This window comes from Oreochromis aureus, linkage group 14 (genome assembly GCF_013358895.1).
Source record: "Oreochromis aureus strain Israel breed Guangdong linkage group 14, ZZ_aureus, whole genome shotgun sequence".
NCBI lineage: Eukaryota > Metazoa > Chordata > Actinopteri > Cichliformes > Cichlidae > Oreochromis > Oreochromis aureus.
In genome coordinates this window covers 16,388,533-16,407,708 of record NC_052955.1, presented here as the reverse complement: position 1 = coordinate 16,407,708, position 19,176 = coordinate 16,388,533, and the positions used below count along the sequence as shown (strand labels likewise).

The window sequence follows — 19,176 nt, the reverse complement described above, 5'->3', positions numbered from 1 at the left end:
TGCTGCTGCATGGAGAAAGTAGTAGCTACATGTGGACACAGAGGCCCTCTTTTGAGAGATTTTCCTCCACCTGGGTCAATTATATCACAGCCCACTGCCTGAGGGGATCGAGAGACAGGGAGAGAGAGGGAGCAGATTTTTCCCATTCTAAGGAGGTGATCTTCCACTTTAAGCTGGACAGCAGGTAATGAACATTGACACAAATGTGGCCCCGAACTCCCCGGTCCTCCTCCTGTCCTTTTACTCCCTCTTTCCTTCCGCTCATCCCCCACTTCTCCCGCTGCATTCCTGACATGCCTCAGGGAGACAGAGAGGGCCTCCAGGAGAGACTGACAAAGACGCACAACACACACGACACACTCACAATAGCACTAGGTTGCAGCCATTATGTGTGCGCATCGGGGGAAAAGGCCTTGGTGCTTGCACATCAATAGAGAACACCAATCCAACCTTTTCATTTGCCCTCACTTAGTTTTACTCTGTGACAACTGGCGATGGAGCTCTAGCAGCTCTAAACAATTTTCTCCCACTCCCACCCTAAATATTTTAAAGTTACGCCCTTTTGGACCCATAAACTGACAACAAACCATGAAGCTCTGGCTGAGGCTGTGATTTAAACTGAGTAATGCAATAAATTAGCAAGTGAATCATGACAGCCTCTCCTGCTGGTGCTGCTGGTGAGGCATGAAAGGCCTAAGGCACCTCTCTGCTTAATGTCAATGCAACACTGACCTCTTCTGGTAGAAACACTACATGGCCACAACTGTTTTTTTTTAGAACATATAGAAATTAGGTTAGACAGACGTAACTCTCTAAGGTCAGCAACAAATCGTTGTTATAATGCTGTCAGGACTCATCAGTATGAACTCTTAGTCGTAGATCTATAGTTTTAAAGTTGTCTCAGCTAAATCTGTGCACTTCCTGGACATCCAGTTGAATCTGCAGTAAGATGAACTGATGTTGCTTTCCTGCCCCACTTCATTTCCTTCCAGCTGTACAGACTTCCATAATAGACAGGAGCTGGGCCACATAGCTTAGCGCTACATTAGCTGACTAATCTCTCGACCTTCCTCCAGCTAACCTGACCTCATGTTTCCTTGGTCCGTCTGACACAGATAACTGCTGGATTACAGCTGCCCATCGGTGCACTATGTTTGATGACCTCTGACACACATAGATAAAAGTGGACAAAATCTTAACTCCCAAAAATAACATTTAAAAAAACCCTTGCACACTCACTGAGGTGTAGTTGGTCTTTCCCATGTTGTGGTTCTGGTTTTGGTTGAGGTTATGGTTCTCCTGCTCTCTGCACTGCAGCCCAGCCAGGTGTCTCTCCAGGGCTGCCCAGTCCATGGTGGGCAGAGGCTCTTCTTCTACCCCTTCCTCTTCTCTGTATCCTCGCATTATCCCCCCAGTCCCCACACTTCCTCCTCCTCCACCACCTTCGCCACTGCCTCCGCCACTGCTGCGACTCCCCCTGCCTTGACTGGTGCTCCGGTGGCTGGACTTAGGAGTCCCCGTGCCTCCCTGTGGTGTGCCAGGAGATTGGGGCTGGTTGTTCCTCGGCAAAATCAGATTGCCATTTTGCTTCAGTTCATCGGGGACGGCTGCGGCTGACGTGGCAGTGCGTCCGCTGGGGGCCGGTAAGGGCGGGATGGTCTTGACATCCTGGAATTCTTCAGCAAGGCTGCGACTGTTCACTGTCTTCCTGTAGCCTTCGCCAGCACTGTCAGCACTCACAATGCCTTCTCTGCCGTCCCCCTCACCAGAGGGCTGTGGAGAGGTATAGTCCTCTCCATATTCACTCTCCCACTCTTCTATCACCTTCTTCTTATACTCTTGGTAGTCCTCATCTTCCTCATAGTCCTCTAAGGTAACCAGGTCCAGAGAGGGGGAGGATTTGTAGTCCTCTAAAGTAGCCAGGTCAAGAGAAGGGGAGCAAGGTGTGACCTTGTTGGAGTTGGACTCTGAGCTGGAGCGACTGGATGCGTCACTCCCCAGGTCCATGCCATCCTCCCGATAATCCTGCAATGAAAAAAGAAGAGACAAAGAAAGAGATTTAGTACTGGGGAGACAGTACCCTAAAGAAAAATGTGGTACAGGGAACATGGGCCATGCTGTTGGTCTGACAGAATCAGTGAAATGACATAAAAAAAGGAGGCGGCAAAGAGAATTTAGGGAAGTGTGTAGACTTAGATTAGTCACACCGGTATTGTGGTTTGAGTCGGGCAACCACAAAAACTTCCTGTCCTGCAGGGAACTTCCTTTCTGCACAACATTTTGCAGTCATTGTCTCTTTTGTATTTGTTTTCCTCTCGCCTTAAATTCGCAGTGCTCTGGACTCTCCTACTCTTGCTTGTTTGCCTAACAGATAATCCCATTCCTTTTACATTCCTGTACATTGTTAAATGTGTATGCGTTCAACGGCTTGACACACACAGACACAGCGAAGGGAGAGTCTATGCGGCCAGAGATGTCAGAATAATAAATGCTGCCATTCCCTCCTACGTCTGCCAAGCTCCACAGGGACAAAACAGTGAGGAGCTGAGAGTGAGTGACAACGACATGTCGGTACACAACACACCAAACTGTGACACGAACAGATGAGTCTGGAGCGGATCTCTAACCTTGACTGCGATGCTCCCGCAGCGCCCCAATCTCCACCTGACTGATTAGTTCCCAGCTAATGAAAACGTCCCCGGTGTTTACAGCCGTCCACAAATCTTAACTTGACCTGAGCCTTCTCTCACAGAGTTAGTCTTGTTTCTAAAGGAGCACATTATCATGGAGCCTCAACACTTTTAAAGCATAATGAAAAGCAAAGCGCACCAAAATCTCTCCCAGGGCAAAGAGAAATTAACGACACATTCCTACGCGACCGCATTATGAGCTGAAATTAATTATGAAGATTGCTGATTACTGGTTTAGACCACAAGGACTTGCAGTAGTTTTGCCTCTTGCAGAAGACTAATGAGAGAGAAATGTTAACACAGTGTTATCTTAATGACAAAAAGCTTTCTTGAGACATGGCCACTGGATCACACCTGTGCAGACACCAGGCATCACAACACAATGCAGAAAATATCTACACTGGGGGTGGGGTGGGGGGCAATGTGACTCAGCATCTTAGAGACTAGATATAAAAAGTGCTGATGTGGTGTAGAAAAATAAAGCCTCCCTCCGCTGAGGACGTTGCATTTCTGCGTGAAATACTAACAGGTCAAAGAGAATAGGAGAGAAGCTGCTGCAGGGATGCTGTCTGCACCAGATACACGAGCGGGGACACAAAAGATAAGATTTTTGTCATGAAGCACAGCAGGTGGTTCTTACCTAGTTAGAGCAATGTTATGAAAGAAAACTTTGGTTGTGCATAACTACTGAGGTGTTGAGACCTTCAGTTTGACTGGAAGGAGAGCAAATTTAGTATTAATTCCCTGCCTGATGAACAAGTTCAGCACAAGAACGTCTCATTAGTTTAGTTTCCCAGACAGTAACAACATGTAACATCCCATAATCAGTTTCCTGGCATGAAAAGCTCCAGGAGCTTCTTTGTGTTTACAAAAGAAGGGGGAGGACTTAAGGGCGCACGACACTATACCTGCGCACTTGTGGGCTAATGCTATAGTAATTGATTAGAGCCGTTTTTAGCAGCCCAATGCGCCATTCGTCACTGTTATGAGACTGTAAAACACAGTGTAACATTTAGGCTTTGACAATGTAGCAAGGCTATTCGTATTTTCGGATTCGTGATCAGTTTATCAGGAGCTTACAGAAGACAACAACCTTACCGGCTTGCTCATGAAAAGCCTCACCAGGCTTTCATTTTGGTTTTGCCACCCTTTATAAGTAAAGAAATAGATTCAGGAACTGGGTGGGCTTTCCTCTCCAGCGTGGAAAGACCGCTAAGCAGAAGCAGAGTAGCCTATATCCAAGCTACGATCGCGTTTCAAAATCTCGGTCACCAATCCTTCTCTTCAAGTGTTAATTCCCATTTCCTGCAGCCTCCAAACACCGCCGGGTGTCTGCGCGTTAACGCGTCGATACACGACGGTCACGAGAGCCCGATTGAAAATAATTTAATCATTTAAAGTGTTTAGAAAAAATATAATAGAGAAAGAGGGGGAAGGCGCTGTATGAGGGCAGACTGGGGCTGCTAAAGCTGATCCGCCGTGGGATTAAGCGAGCGCAGGCAGACTATAGGCTGGATTCGGCCAACAAAATACGGGAATACATGCAAATTGACAGCTGCACCGATTCCCCTCCATCCCGCAGCAGCCGGGCGGGTGTTTGGGTGTTCGGGGTGGGTGTGGGGGCTGGCCTTTTAATTTATGCCAAAGACTACTCTCACAACTCTGTCGGTCGTCCCCTAGGTTTCCAAAGGGGCATCATCGCATACGCCCAGTCTTTTGCGTGCGTCGAGCTCAGTCCAAGTGACATTTCTCCACGCGTGGCAGCCGCACGATTACATCTGGCAACATATAGTTTATTGAAACAGAAACACCGACTGGAACAAGACAGCACTCACGTCATAAGAAATAAATAAATAAAGGCAACCCGCATGTGTTTCTTCAATTTGCACAGTCATTCATAGGCTACTCAAATGATGTAATGTTCCCAAAAAAAGTCCCAGGAGGAACCCGATGCCCCCGGCAACAGCGGTGACAGAAACGCCCAGATATCACACAATCACACCGCGGATGTCATCCGCTACTGTGACCAAGCTGACCCCTACTCAGTACCACCATTATCGGTCAAAATTAAAGCCGACGCCGGGAGGTGAGCTAAAAGTAGCCTTGATGCAACATCACTGCCATTTAAACGAATCCATACTCACTGTCATCATCTTTGCAGCTTCCCTTCCACGTCTCAAGACATGGTAAAGTGTAAAATCCCAGCTGTTAGACAACGGCGACGGTGCTGACTCGCTTTACAGCAGCTTTATTCTAAGGGTGGGTGTCGGTGGGGCTGGTTTCGCTGGAGAAATTACAGACAGCCGGTGGATAATTCAGTACACTCATCGCAACTGAGTGTGTAGTCTGCCCACAGAGGAGAGAGCCGGAGTCTGAGACCTCACAGAAAATACAAACAATAACGCGGATGTCTTTAAATCCCAGCAGGTCAACGCTGCTTTCTCTCCTCTTCTTCCCGGCGCGCAGAGATGCCCAGCCGACAGTTTAGCCAGCGCTCTCTCGCTCCCACGTCAGCCGGGAAATAAATAGCCTCTGAGTAAAAGTGCGTCCCCTTACACTGTGGGTTTGCGCACCTTATAGAAATTCCACACAACCGGGCGGCGTTTATTGCTCAGTTATTACTCAGAAACAAGACTTAAAAACTAAGCGCACTACAAGCATGCCGCTGCTCCCCGACAGGCACAGATCTTATATTTGTGGAGACTCTCTCTCTCTCCCTCCCTATTTAAGTCTGTCGCAGCCTGCCACTCTGAGGAGTGACGACGGAAAAACACAACTAAAGCCCAACCTTCTGCACCCACTGACCTTGCAAATGGTCGAAAGAAAGAGAGTGAGCGAGATGGAGAGATATAAAAAAGAGAGGAAACTATCTAGGTGAATTATTAAACATACGTCTGGTGTTGTGAATATAGAATAGTTTCAGACTTGTTTTAGAGCCCTTATAAAACTCAAGGATATCAAGAACACCCCCCACACCCTGTTGTTACATCTTCTATTTGGCTTCAAACATTTACAGCAAAGACTGTCATTTTCATCTTACACTGAATTACCATTTTATTGGTACACCTAGTGCAATCCAATGCAACAGCCCGGCAATAAATCCAGCCTCATGAAGGTTATAACATTCAGTTTGTGTTGAGATCATGCCACACAGGGGAGTATTCAGGTGATTTACACTGTGTCTGCGTAGCCCCACAGCCAGATAGCCACGCAAAACGTGTTTAAAAGGCCATTAAAGGTATAAGCAAAATCAAAACACACTGTAATAACAGCACCTTTACTGTAAAAATAAATACTTATTCAGCTACAGCACAAAAGAGGAAGTTGACTACCAAACACTTGATTGCATATGGCTATGCTGCACTACTGGAATCCTCGGGTATGCTCACATCTATACAGCTTTTCCAAACAAGAGAAAATATTCAGTGAATGGCAGTTCTTTTGTTGGGGTCAGAGGTCAGAGAAGATGTGATAGGAAGGCAACAGTAACTCAACCATTCATTACAAGCAAGGTATGCAGGAGAGCATCCCCGAACACACATGTGCAACTTTGAAGCAGATGGGCAGCAGAAGACCACACCGAGTCCAACTCATAACTGAGGCTTTGATTCATATCGGCTCAACAAAATTGGACAGCAGAAATGTTGCCTGGTCTGATGAGACTCTGCACTGCACCATGTAGATGGTTAGGTCAGAATTTGGCTTAAACAACATGGAAGCATTGATCCATCCCGCTTTGTATCAACGGTTCGGGCTACTAATGGTGATGAAATGGTGCGGGGAATGTTTCCTTGGCACATCTTGGGCTCCTAAGTACCAGCAGGATAACGTGCCATCTTAAACTGGTTTCTTGGACATGAAATCAAGTTCACTGCACTCAAATGGTCTCCACAGTCACCGGATCTCAGTCCAGAGGAGCACCTTTAGGATGTGGTGGAATGGGAGATTCACATCATGGATGTAGAGCCAATACATTTGCAGGAACTGTGTGAAGTTGTCATGTCAACATGGACCAAAATCTCAGAAGAATGTTTCCAGCACCTTGTTGAATCTATGCCATGAAGAATTAAGGCATTTGAATGTGTTTTGGGCTGTTGGATAGACAAAGAAAAAAAATCAGTGACAGCTCTATTTTCATGGGCAATCACATTTTCAAGAAAAAAAAATCATCAGTAATGAAAATAATTGTTACTTGCAACTCTAAATTGCACTAAATCATATAATTAACGACATCAGTCAGATGGGTGTAAGACAACTTTCCACTGTGATTGCAGCAGATGCTCACTTCTATTTTTTAAATCTGTATTAATGTTTATTTTATTTTAATTGATTTATTTTTTTCCTTCGTAGGGACGGCTTTGATTGGATGAAATCACTAAACCAGTCAAATGAGTTGTCTCACACACACACACACACACACACACACACACACACACACACACACACACACACACACACACACACACACACACACACACACACACACACACACACACACAGATGTCAGCTGCAGTGTCAGAGCTGAAGAGGGGTTAACACCAACTTGGCATGATATCTCCATGTTGCATTCTGTTTCTTCTTGCAGCAGCTGGTAATTTACATAGCACGAGATCGAGATCAAGCTAAATGTCAATGATAACCCAATCTCATCCACCGCAGGAGTAAAATGCAGTCCAAAGCTTTTTTATAATGAGTGTTTTGATTAGAGGCCGGTTCTGTGTCTCTCGAGTGGTAAGCCAAACATTTGAAAATATAAAAGCACTACAGCGATGATGTCGAGAATCTCTCAGTCCCTCACAGCTTTACTCTTTCTGCACGGCCGGCTGGGCTCTGCAGAGATTTGTAGTTTTTTTTGAAGGATGGGAGCTGTCTTCAGATATGGTGCGTTGCATATATAATAGTAGCACAAAGGAGTTCATCCATATAATAAGAGAGCAGTACTTCAAAGACCCCTGGCTGAGCCTGTCCTTACACTGCAGTAGGGACAGCACTAGTAGGGATCTCCCTAAAGAGGAGACAGCAGGAGTCCTGCCTATTGGTACCACTCCATTCCCCACTGCTGCTTTCAACTCTCTTATCAGCCCTTCCACTCCACCCCTCTGCATTTCCTCCCTAATTCCCCAAACATTAATCGGTCATAGTCAAGTAAAATGAAGAGTTGTAGAGTTAACTCAGAGCCTGTAAGGCGGATAAACTGCTTTGGGGGGGTTGGGGTTATCCTGTAGAGAATTTGAAGACTGTAAGTTCATATGCTCACCAGGCAATTAATTTATCATTAATTTGTCAACAGGAGGGCAGCATTGCTTAGGTCACTCTTGCACTCATGCAGGCACACACAGTTTGCTGTCTTTGAAGTTTCCATTCCTCTTTAGCGTCAAAGACTCTAAAAACAGTTTTGACATGGCATCCTACCCTTCAGTGAGTTGTTCCACAAAACAATAAAAGCAGCAACAAGCTCAGAGCCAGGAGGGCCAGATGAAGACGTCCATGATTGTCACATCAAAGCTCTGTGATGCATGTCCTCATCACACCTGGCAAAAAAAGATGCCTTTTTTCTGTACTTTTGATTGAGGAGGTGGTCAAAGATAGTTCACCATGCAACTCTACCATCACCTCAGATCAGTCATTCCTCCCACTCTTGTTTTTTCCTCCTCTACTTTGCTAAGAAGCAGAGGTGCGGTGCCTGTCAAACTGCCGGTCACCCGGCTTTACCAATCACCGAGGGGCAGGAACATGTGGAAAAACAGCCCATTCTAGATCTACAGTATCTGGGAAAGCTTTGCTCTATCTGCCAGCCTACCAGTCCATCCGTAGCAGATATCTGGCAGAAATCACTGAAGGCCCATTACTGACAGAGAGATAAGGCTGGAGAAAAGAATGCCCCTCAGATAATACTGAAAAGTCAGGGAACATCTTCCTCTGCTTATATCTGTCTCACAGGCATTTAAAAAACAGGGAGCTCCTGACAGTCAGCGAGAAATTGAACCTGTCTCTGGCTTGTCAGGAACTCACTGACTCCAATGGAGAGACACCAAAAGTGACCTTGGAGGATTCTCTCTTCTCCCTCTCACTTCCTTCTTTTCGGGGACTGAGAAAGGGAGTTCACCCTGAAATAAAACTCTGACTGAGCCAGCTGACAGAAAATGAAACATCAGAAACATGACTGTGGTACAACCTGCAGATGGGAAATGTCCTGCCTGGTTATGAGTAACATGGGGCAAAAAGAGGCCAGACACTCAACACACAGTTCTTTCACAGTGTCATGTCTTTTTTAGGTGAAGAAGACACAATCCTGGCTGTCATGAAATCTTTATACTTCACTGCATACTCTGTCCACACTTCTACTACCCACTTAAAGCTTGTGTGTCAAGAAGTTGTGCTCTTTACTACGGTGAGTACATATGCAGATTTCTACCAATACTTCGGGCTATGTTGTTACCTCCTCCTCAAAACTGTAACTATATAAAAAGATTAGCAGCTCAGCTTAGGTTGCTAGTGGAAACTGTTGATAACAAAGGCAACTTGAAGCAAGTAAGTGGTAAGCAGTCTTCAGTAAAACACATCTAGCAAGGCCATTATCATTGCACAGCCACTCTTCAAAACACACTGCTCTCTGTCACAGTGAATAAGTTGTGACATTTACACAGAAATGGTAAATGGACTGGTTCTTATATAGCGCTTTTCTACTCTTCTGAGCACTCAAAGCGCTTTACAAAGAAACTGCATGGCAGTATAAAATGATAACAATGAAAAAACAGGAAGTGTTATAAATAACTATAGCTGTATGAATAGTGACTCTGCATCACAAATAAATTAACAAATATGAGCAAAGTCACATAGGAGAATATAATCAAACATGCAAGAACACAGCAAAAATTGTAAATATTTAGGACTTCAATATTTCCAAACTGCTACAGCTCCCTAAGAGTGTCTATTAACAAAATGTTCTTCAGTGTTGGTGTCATTTGAGTGAGTTTATAAAACCAGCTCAACTTGCTAGAGATCTGATTACACTCAAATTCAATTTTTTGGTCACACCAGCAGTGATGAGTCTGTTTGTTAACTGCAGGAGGAAGGAAACAATGTGCAACACTCGTATGTTGGGTGGATTCGTGGAAGCTGCCACTAACCCAACATCATAACAGCTGGACAATGCCGCATTATTTTCGAGACACTAAATTATAGGTAATCACTTAACAAGGCACGGGCAGACATATAATGACATACACTGCAAGCCTAACTCAAACCTTAACCAGCAGGTGAGTAGACCTTTGGTGGGCACACCCGCCAGAAGTCTACTGGGCACTGCCCACATTGTTTTTAAAATGGTTTTGAAGTTAAAGAAAGAATGCTTGCAAAGCCTAAAATGTTTTATTATTAAGTTTGAACATGTTTGAAAAAGTGCTGAAATAACTCCACGAGCAGGTGCTGTTATACGATGACTGGGCAGCCCTTAAGCTTAAAGGAGCTTGGGTTTGAATCCATGCCAGACCAATTCCTCTATTTCATCCCCGTCTCTCTACTTTCCTGTCTCCTCTCGTCCATCTTATCCCCAAAAAATGAACTTTAATTCAACACTGGACACACATTTCAATATAAACCTAAACATTGTGTCAAATGTAATAAAAAATACATATTAAATTACAAAACACTGATGTGAGTTATGTTACTTTTGAGGCATACTCCTATTCAAATTACAGTTCCATTCTGCTATATAAATAAAAATGGTGACAGACTAAATTGTCTGGAAAATCAGTTAAAAACCTATTAACGAAAGTAAACAACAAGACAAGAATATCTCCAGTAAAAGCTAAATCTGATCATTCAAAATATAAGCATCAAATTATTGTAAAAGTTATATAATAATGTTATTTTGTCTTTACAGAACCTAAATTACAAAATGTATTAGACAAGCAACAAAAGGAGCAGATAATAAAATAGCACATATTCCATACATCCTACATTACAATGAAGCGTTAAACTCTCCCGTGCAGTTCTAATACACCCCAAGTCATTAAAGGGCGAGTTATTTACATCATTATTCATTTTAATACATCAAAAACCTCTGAGTACATACATCTTTTTGCCACATTTCCTGCAACATGCACACAAAGTGCCACACAAAGCAGTTTGTGCCTTGAGACAGCAGCGGCAGGATGCAGACTGTGTGATGATGAATAGAGATGTCAGGTGGCAACAATAGAGGTCGGATCCGTAACTGGCCGACTGACCCGCTGTTCTAAATAGAATGGGTGGCCAAACCATTGAGCCTGGCCATCAATCTCCTTCCCAAACACAATGATGATTTACTCCATTCAAATTACTGGGGGACTGAAGGAAAAAAAGTCTGTGTGTGTTTGTGTGTGTGTGAAATTCTGGGTGTTCTTTATTTCCCAGGAAACTATATGTAAGTGTGTGTATGTGTGCTGTGAGGCATAGCAGAGCACTTCGTATCGTGTTTCTGAAATGGTGTTTACACAATCTGTCGAACCCCGATGCCCGTGTCTGACTGCAGCGCTAATACCTGACTGTAATATATTGATCTTCCCTCCTATACTGTATATCCAACCAACAATTTCACTTGCTAACGAAGTGTGAAATGAATTGTGAGAGCAACATCTTGTCCAACGTATATACAAGCACTCACAGATATTAGATTCATTTAAATGGGAAGCACGTCAGGTTCCAGTCTGCAGTGTAGCATGTGCAGTGTGGACAAACTGAGACCAAATTTGTTTAATCTAGCTCGGTTTATAGGCTAAATGGCTCGCTCACAGTGGTAGGCAGTGTTTTGCACAGCTTAGCATTCATAAAGAAGCTTTAAATCCAAACTAGCAATTACAGAAAAGACCAGAATATGTGCATATGGCCATAACCATAAAGAGAGATTGGGTGGGAACTCAGACAGTGATAAATGTGAGGAAGGAAGAGTATATAGTGTTACCGAGGGGGAGGAGGAAGACAATTGCAGAGATGTAGATGTTGAGGAAGATGAAAATGTCTCTAATGATAATCACTGGAGAAATCAGAATGATTACAGCCATGCTTGTGCTGATGAAAATGATAGTTTCTAACACCATAGTTATCAGTGAGAGGATGATCACGATAACAAACATGATTAATCAAAACCAATACGGTTGGCATACATCTAAACAGTTACAAAGTAAAACTAGAAGCCTGCTAAATCTAGTCTAAGATCGTTATGCTGCAGGGAAGCAAAATTCAGACGTAACCTCCCCAGGGGGACTGCAGCCAGCAGAGTTGGAAAAAGTCATCCAAGTCATTAATGAAGTTATGACCATAGTCACCGCTGTGGCAAAAGATCTTAATCGCTTGCAAGAGTCAAGGACCGAGACCTGCTCCAGACCTATTTAGTTGACGGCGGGCTAATGCTAATTAGAGTGAAAGAAGGAAAGGTCTGTAATCTGATCAATTAGCTCAGCCTGGGGAGGCGTCCTGTGGGGCCGTGGAAAGAATCGGGCTCAGGACTGTGGAGAACATTTTCCTGAATGCCACAGAAGACACTTGAAGGTTTACATGATGGTCTTAATACTCTCACTCCTCTTTACTTTTCCCTAAAACACATTCAGCTCTCTTCTTCTCTTTCTGCAACATGGCAGAAAACATCCACGACAATTTAAGAGTCAGATTACAGAGACAGAGACTCTGAAACTATGTCACGTCCCAATCCTCAGTCTCTTTCTCTCACTCGCTCTCTGATGCCGCCTGGCATCCCCTACTCTGTGGTTTCTGTGCCCTGTCAGCAATACAGCCAGACAGAGATATGCATCCACACTGCCCTGTGCCCATCGCCACGCTGTGCAGTGCGCATATGTCCACACAATTTACTGCCCACACCAAATTCAATCACTTCTCTGGTGTTTTGTGCAGGCCTCGCACCTGCTGTTCCCAACCTCCTCTCATAAACGAATAAACATCCAGAGATTGGAGAGGAAGAGAGAGGAGAGGCAGCGGGAGGTGATTTAAGGAGCAAATTAAACTAGGAAGGACTGAACGAGCTGGAAAAAAGAAAGGAAATAGGTTGATGGGTGATATGACAAAAGGAGGCTATTCTATTCTTTGCAGTGAATCTTTTTCACCCAGTCGAAAACAGGCCATGTATTTCACACTAGTCTGCAGGTTTTAGAACCAGTCTGGCACTTAAATGAGCACTGATGATCTTCAGCTTATACACTTTGAATGCATATGTATATAGCCAGCCAAAGGGTTCTTAAGGTCAGCTATACTTAATTAGAAAGTTGGAGTAATACACGAATGGTACACTGTCTAAATTAGTTATTGATGTCTCCCAGACTCATTTGAAATAACAGAAAAATACCACCACTAATAGTAAACATATATATCACTGTTATAAGATATATAAGAACCAAAGGGAGGCAGAATTGGGGATCCAATGACACAGGCCCAGTCCTGTTTGTATGCTACTTGACAGAGGCAGTAACTGGCAGAACTGCAATCACTGATTGAAATGAAAAAGACAAAGGACATGACAAAGGAGAAGAACAACAGCAGCTGCAGCGTCCTTGCTATACTATCCTGTCTTGAGGTGGCAGCAGGTGGCTCTTGGGATCTCAATACATCTGACAGGTTACTGATGTTACTTATTCTGCAGTACCTGGTATTATCTTCAGAGCTTTAAACTTTAAAGGTTCAAATAAATGGGTAAACATTGTGTTTTTAACATTTGTGCAACTTGTAGACAAATATATAATATTTGTAGTTTGGCCTCTGCACATCACCACACTGGTGTGCAAATCAAGCGGGATACGATTAAAGTGCAGACTTTCAGCAGTCCTTGTTATGCATATATCATTTTTCAAGGTTCAAAAGTAATCGGATAATTACCTGATGAGCAATTAACTGATAAATTAAGTAGATAAAAGATCTAGAGTTAATGCCAAGTGTTGAGCTTGAAGTTTTGAACTCTCCAAATGAGGCCCAAAGACATATTGATGCAAGTGATGGAGGCCATCACTGAAAAAAAAGAAACTTTTGGAGAGACAGCAAAAACTGAAGCAGACAGATTTAGAATCGTTCTTAAAAAGAAGGAAAACACTGATCAGCTCAGCAACACCAAAAAGCCTGAAAGACCACAGAAGACAGCTAAAGTGAGTGATAGCAGAATTATTCCCAAAGAACTCTTCAGACAGAAACCAAGATGATCTTGTGCCAGAAGGATGGACAGAGAAAAGTGCAGAAAAGGAGAGAAACAGCTCATGATCCAAAGCCTTCCACATTATCTGTCAAAACTGGTGAGGGCAGCATTATAGCATGAGCATGTATAGCTGCTGATGAGGTGATTGCTGATAGAAGAGGCAGGATGAATTGTAAAGTGTACAGGACTACACTCGCTGGTGAGACTCAACCAAATGTGCTTCACAGTGCACTTGGATAATGACCCAAAGCAGAGTGAAAAAGCAACCCAAGAGTTTCTCAAGGCAAAGATGTGATATTCTTCAATGGCCAAGACTGTCACCTGATCCAAGCTCAACAGAGGATGTTTTTCAGTTACCCACAGGCAATTCCGAGACTAACAAACAAGCAGCAACCAAAGGTAGCTGCAGTAAAGGCCTGACAAACCATCTCCCAGGAAGAGAGAGCATTTGATGTCCATGAGTCCAGGATTTCAGGCAATCAGTGACTGCAGAGGATTTTCATTAAAGCATTAAAAACAATCCTGATATGTTAGCTAGTCCAGTTACTTCTGAGACTCTGAAAATGGGAGGCTACGTATAAAAATAACTTTATTTCCTCAACAGTCTGTTCCAATTTTTTATTAAACTCCAAGAATGAAGCTGAAAGTCTGCACTTAAAGCAGACCTTGAATGTTTGATTTGAATCCACTGTTGTGGTGTATCAGTGTTTAAATACTGTGTATCGGGTAAAACCACAAGCAGTCTTTACATTTAATTTAACTATCAGCCTCTTCAACAGACAAGCTGCAATCTTGGGCCTCTTTGTTTATTACAGTAATTACAGAGAACAGCCATGTGTTTCCCAGTGACTCAGATGGTTAAGTATTATTCTGATTGCATATGCTGCAGGGCATCATGCCTTTCATACTTTTTACATATTAATAGTTTGTGTCCTTAAAAGTCTTCTTCAAGTTCTTTGTTGTAGGAGCACATTGGCATTTGGACGACAAATCCCGATACTCATTTTCAATAACATTCCTAACTGGACTTCATTTCCATCTTCTAAGTCTCGTAATTGCAATGACGTCTGGCTTTGATAAAGGGGATTGGTTTAATTTTCTCTTATCGTGTCTTGCCAAAATTTAATTGATTTTTGTTTAATATATTATTTTTGTTTGGGGAACATTGCTTCTCTGTATATTCTTTCACTTAATAGCTTATCTCATTATTTTTCCAAATTCCTAAAAGCATGCAAATCAAAATGATTACCCTTAGCCTATTAGTGTGCACAAACTCATTTACGTCTTCCCTGCTCTTTCTCCCCAAAAGCAGCATTAGATATCCATGTAATGGCTCTCTAATGATTGGTTTTCGTCCCGTGAAGGATAATGGGGTCAAATTTCCCTTCAATATTTTAATCTAAAATTTCACCACAGTTAACGGTAACCTAGTTTGTCTTTATGTTATAAATGCTATGAGATCTTCCTTAAACTGTACTTTTGAGGATCTTTAACACATTATTTTTCTCATAATCTAATCTTGGTTTCAGAAGTTTGAAAAGTCAATATCCCCCCTGAAATACATCTGTGAAATACACACAAAGTTTAAACTTATACTGAGCTGTCCATTATTCAGCATCTGTGAATGGATGTATTTTGACATTTTTAAAAACGGTAGTCAGCAGGCTTTTTTGATTTAATAACCTTTCCTCCCCACAGGAGATCATAGACTTTCAAAAAAAGGAGAGTATTGCACAGCTAATGGTCCATATCATCACTCCACACTTACTGTACAGCGTTTATGGTAAATGGATTGCATTTATATAGCACTTTTCTTGTCTTACTGACCAATCAAACCACTTAGCACTACAAGTCACTTATCGAACTGACAGCTGCAGTTTCACTTCTTTCATGTCTTTGGCACAAACATGTGGATCATCAAGGATGAGGTTTCCAAACCGGAGCTGTTGGAGCTCAGGTTAACAGCAACTGCCTCAGGTGCTGCTGGCCAACAGGGCGCCATTGCAAACTGATATAGAGGGGGTTAATGTTAGGCAGGGTTAGGGTAAGGCTATTGTTGGCTGAAGATGAAGCAAGAGGATGTGATGTGATTACGGCATGTGATGAAGCAGTGAGAGAGGAGGAAAGGCACGAGTGTGGAAGTGAGTGTAGGGACTTTAACCCTTTATTGACCAAGATTTATACAGGCCTAATGGACTTATTTTGTAAACGTAAAATTACCATTTGAATTTTCTCAAAATGGTTATGAAGAATGGTAATATGAAGCGCATACGGTAAAATCTAGGTGGAACTGATTTCTTCTGTCTGTGTTCAGAGAGTAGTACCTCGACACATCAAATATCCCTGTAAACCTTGTCGATTCAATTACAGAGCATTTGTGAAATGGGCCCGTCAGCAGACCCATGGTTAAGAAAAAGGGTTAAATGTTGGGACATGATGATGGCTGATATGATGGAGAGAAGGATGATTGATACGTGCAGAAGACCACTTGGAAGGGAAGCAACACCATGCGCATTGGAGATGGATCCAAACTATTCTATCACTGTGTAGATAGAAAGAGAAATGAAGGAAAGGTCATCTTTAAGGAAGAGTATGTAAGAGTAAGAGTATATTGTGAAAAGAGTATGTGTGTGTATGTTGGATGGGGTATACATATTAAATAAGGTGGATGCATATGCTCCATCAGTCTGAAGAGAAAGTAAAATTCTGAAGTAAGTTGGATGAAATGCTAAAGTGTCCGCAGGGAGGATAGGATGGTGATTGCAGCAGACTTCAGTGGATATGCAGGTGAAAGGAACAGAGAAAAGGACAGATGGTTGTAGACGTTGCAAAGAGAGGGTTGGTGTGACAGAGGGTGTGATGGATTCAGATGATCTGCTGTGGTGACCCCTAAATGGACCAGCTGACAAAAAGCAGTATCGTGTTTGCATCACAACGACTCCTGTAACTACTGAAAATCTAACAGAACCTAACAGATAATTTAATTGCAAAATACTCACACACAGAAGATGCCTTAAGAAAGTAGCCCAATGATACAGTAATTGAGATGACAGCGAGGAAATGAGATCAGATTATAGTAGTTTAAATTATAATGGACTTCTCTTTGAAGTGGATTACATAATACAACAGCGATGATTAGAGCTAATCCACGACCACAGTGCACGGATAATGGAAGAATCAGTGAATGGATTGCCAGAAAACTGCCAGAAAACTGTGGTTTGGTTGCTGTAATTACATCTGTCATTTGTTAATAAAGCCAATCTGAGGAGATTGGGTTAAAAAAGAACAGACGTCCACAAACCTCTGGCCATCGTAGTTTTGCTATTAACTAACAGCAGGGGAACTAGTAGAGCAGAGAATCATAGGACTGCTTCCAATGAGCAGAATTCCTCTGTTTGTGATTCCAGTGATGCTATGAAATTTATTTCATGTGGTTAAAATAGATTCATCAAATGCACCTGCAGAAAAAAGTTACTTCAAGGTTTGAACATTTTCTCCACATAAAAGTCATTAAGTATGCAGGGTTAGTCCAACCTGAACCACTGAAAGAGCCATAATGGTAGCCCGCCACTCCAGCAGAGAGGCATGCCCTGTCAGAGGCACTGCCAAAAGCAGCACCTCAGCCATTTGGCGGAGAATACACCACAAGGAGGGCCTTATCACGATGAGCACCCCCTCGTAAAACTACTCCCTTTCATTTGTCACATTCTTCCTTCATCAATGAAGCACTCATGTCTTTTTTTCTTCTTCCATGGCCTCATTCCTTTCTCTTTCTGCTTTTTTGTATTCTACATTCACCATCTCTTCATCTCTCCCCTCCAGGCTCTCTGTGCCATCACTGATGCTCTATGCACCATCAGATGCTGCTGAAGAGGTTGGGAGGGTAAATAGGCATGAGGGCATCAAGCCCACAGCTCCCTGGCAGAGAGAGTGCAAGCAGTAGGGCATCATCAGCAGAATATCGAGAAAACTACCCTGACAGAAGGAATCAGACAGCAAATGGACCTTGCGATAGAGCGTGTTGAATCATTCAAAAGCTACGCAACAGGATACGACATTAATACAGGAGCTGATAGGTGAACGATGTGCATGTGCACGTGTTTGTGTATGTGCATGACTTTGCAGCTGTTTACTGCACTGTACAAAATACTCTCCAGGTAAGGAAAATGATTATAAGCAATGCGGAAGAGCTTCTGATCTGCAGCAAATACTGCATATTCTGACTGTTTTAATTTACAGAAAAGGGGGTCACCGCGAGTTTACGAGAGACAGGTCTGTACAGTGTCAGAAGGATCGTGGATAAAGGCTTTAAACTGCATGTTAATTTACATTTGAAAGCATTTGCTGTACATCAGTAAATAAAAAGAATTCTGTTTTTGTACGTGTTTGTTATGTAGGAGGGTGAGATGAGGTAGGAGGTAAAGACAGCACAAGCCTGTGTTCGTTTTATGTAAACATGCTGCAATTTTAATGGACGCTATGGTCCTTAGCAGGCTCCCCTATGAGAAGTGACAGGGATGCAGGAGAGGGAAGGAGGGAGGATGGGGAAGGCTTTCAGACCACTTTGCTCTTTTGAATCTGTCAATTTTGCTCCGCTTTTCCCACCCTGACTCTCGCCTCATCTTCCCATCTCCTTTCACCTTAGGTGTAGTCATGCATGTTATCACTAAGCTGGCAGCAGTGGGAGGCTACAGAGGAATTCTTATGCCCGAAACGCTCCCCTGGTGGCATCCAGCCCTCCACCTCTCCATCTCCATTTTTACTGCCATTGCTCCACAGCTGTCCTCCTCTCTCACTACTGTAACCATTATACCATTATCTGTTCCCTCGATCCAATATATGTGCGTGCCATGACCTCACGTCACCTCTCCTCTCCTCCATAGTGACATAGCTTCATAGCTATGTCTCTGAGCTGGAAACCTCCCGATAAGCAGAGCGGACATCAAACAGGTGTGACAGGTTTGCATGTCTCCCACCACCAGCAGCCTCCTCCCCTTAGCGGAACCAAAAGGCTGCAACTAAATCCACAATTCTGCAACCTTCACCTGCTGCTGGTGCTCCATTATACCCCCTCCCCCTAGTTCATGTGCCACTCGGGGCCATATCCCAGATATGTGTGCCAGTCACCCAATGGTCCTGTAGTGAAAATGATGCAACCTTGAACTGCCATGCTGCAGTTATTACCCTCAGATAGGTAATCACAATTCAGCAGTCATGTACTAAGAAATACCACTGAGTGAGCTCCAACAAACAACTGCAGTACAAACAAAGTTTTAGCAGCTTATGCCAATAAAGTGGGTGCTTCTCAGC

At 43.3% G+C, this 19,176-nt stretch overlaps 1 protein-coding gene across 2 annotated transcripts in view; it reads right to left on the bottom strand.

The window, feature by feature from the left end:
- The window catches only part of schip1 (schwannomin interacting protein 1), a 221,364-nt gene that overhangs the window by 37,183 nt on the left and 165,005 nt on the right, over positions 1-19,176 (bottom strand). Inside the window, exons 1-2 of one of the 2 annotated variants that reach the window (XM_031744010.2) lie at positions 4,835-5,368; positions 1,240-2,025 (exon numbers count right to left, since the gene is read on the bottom strand). In XM_031744010.2, coding sequence (XP_031599870.1) covers positions 1,240-2,025; positions 4,835-4,843 — 795 coding nt within the window. In that variant the 5' untranslated portion in view covers positions 4,844-5,368. Of the gene's footprint in view, positions 1-1,239; positions 2,026-4,834; positions 5,369-19,176 lie in introns of those variants that run through there. The other variant, XM_031744009.2, reaches the window with a different exon arrangement.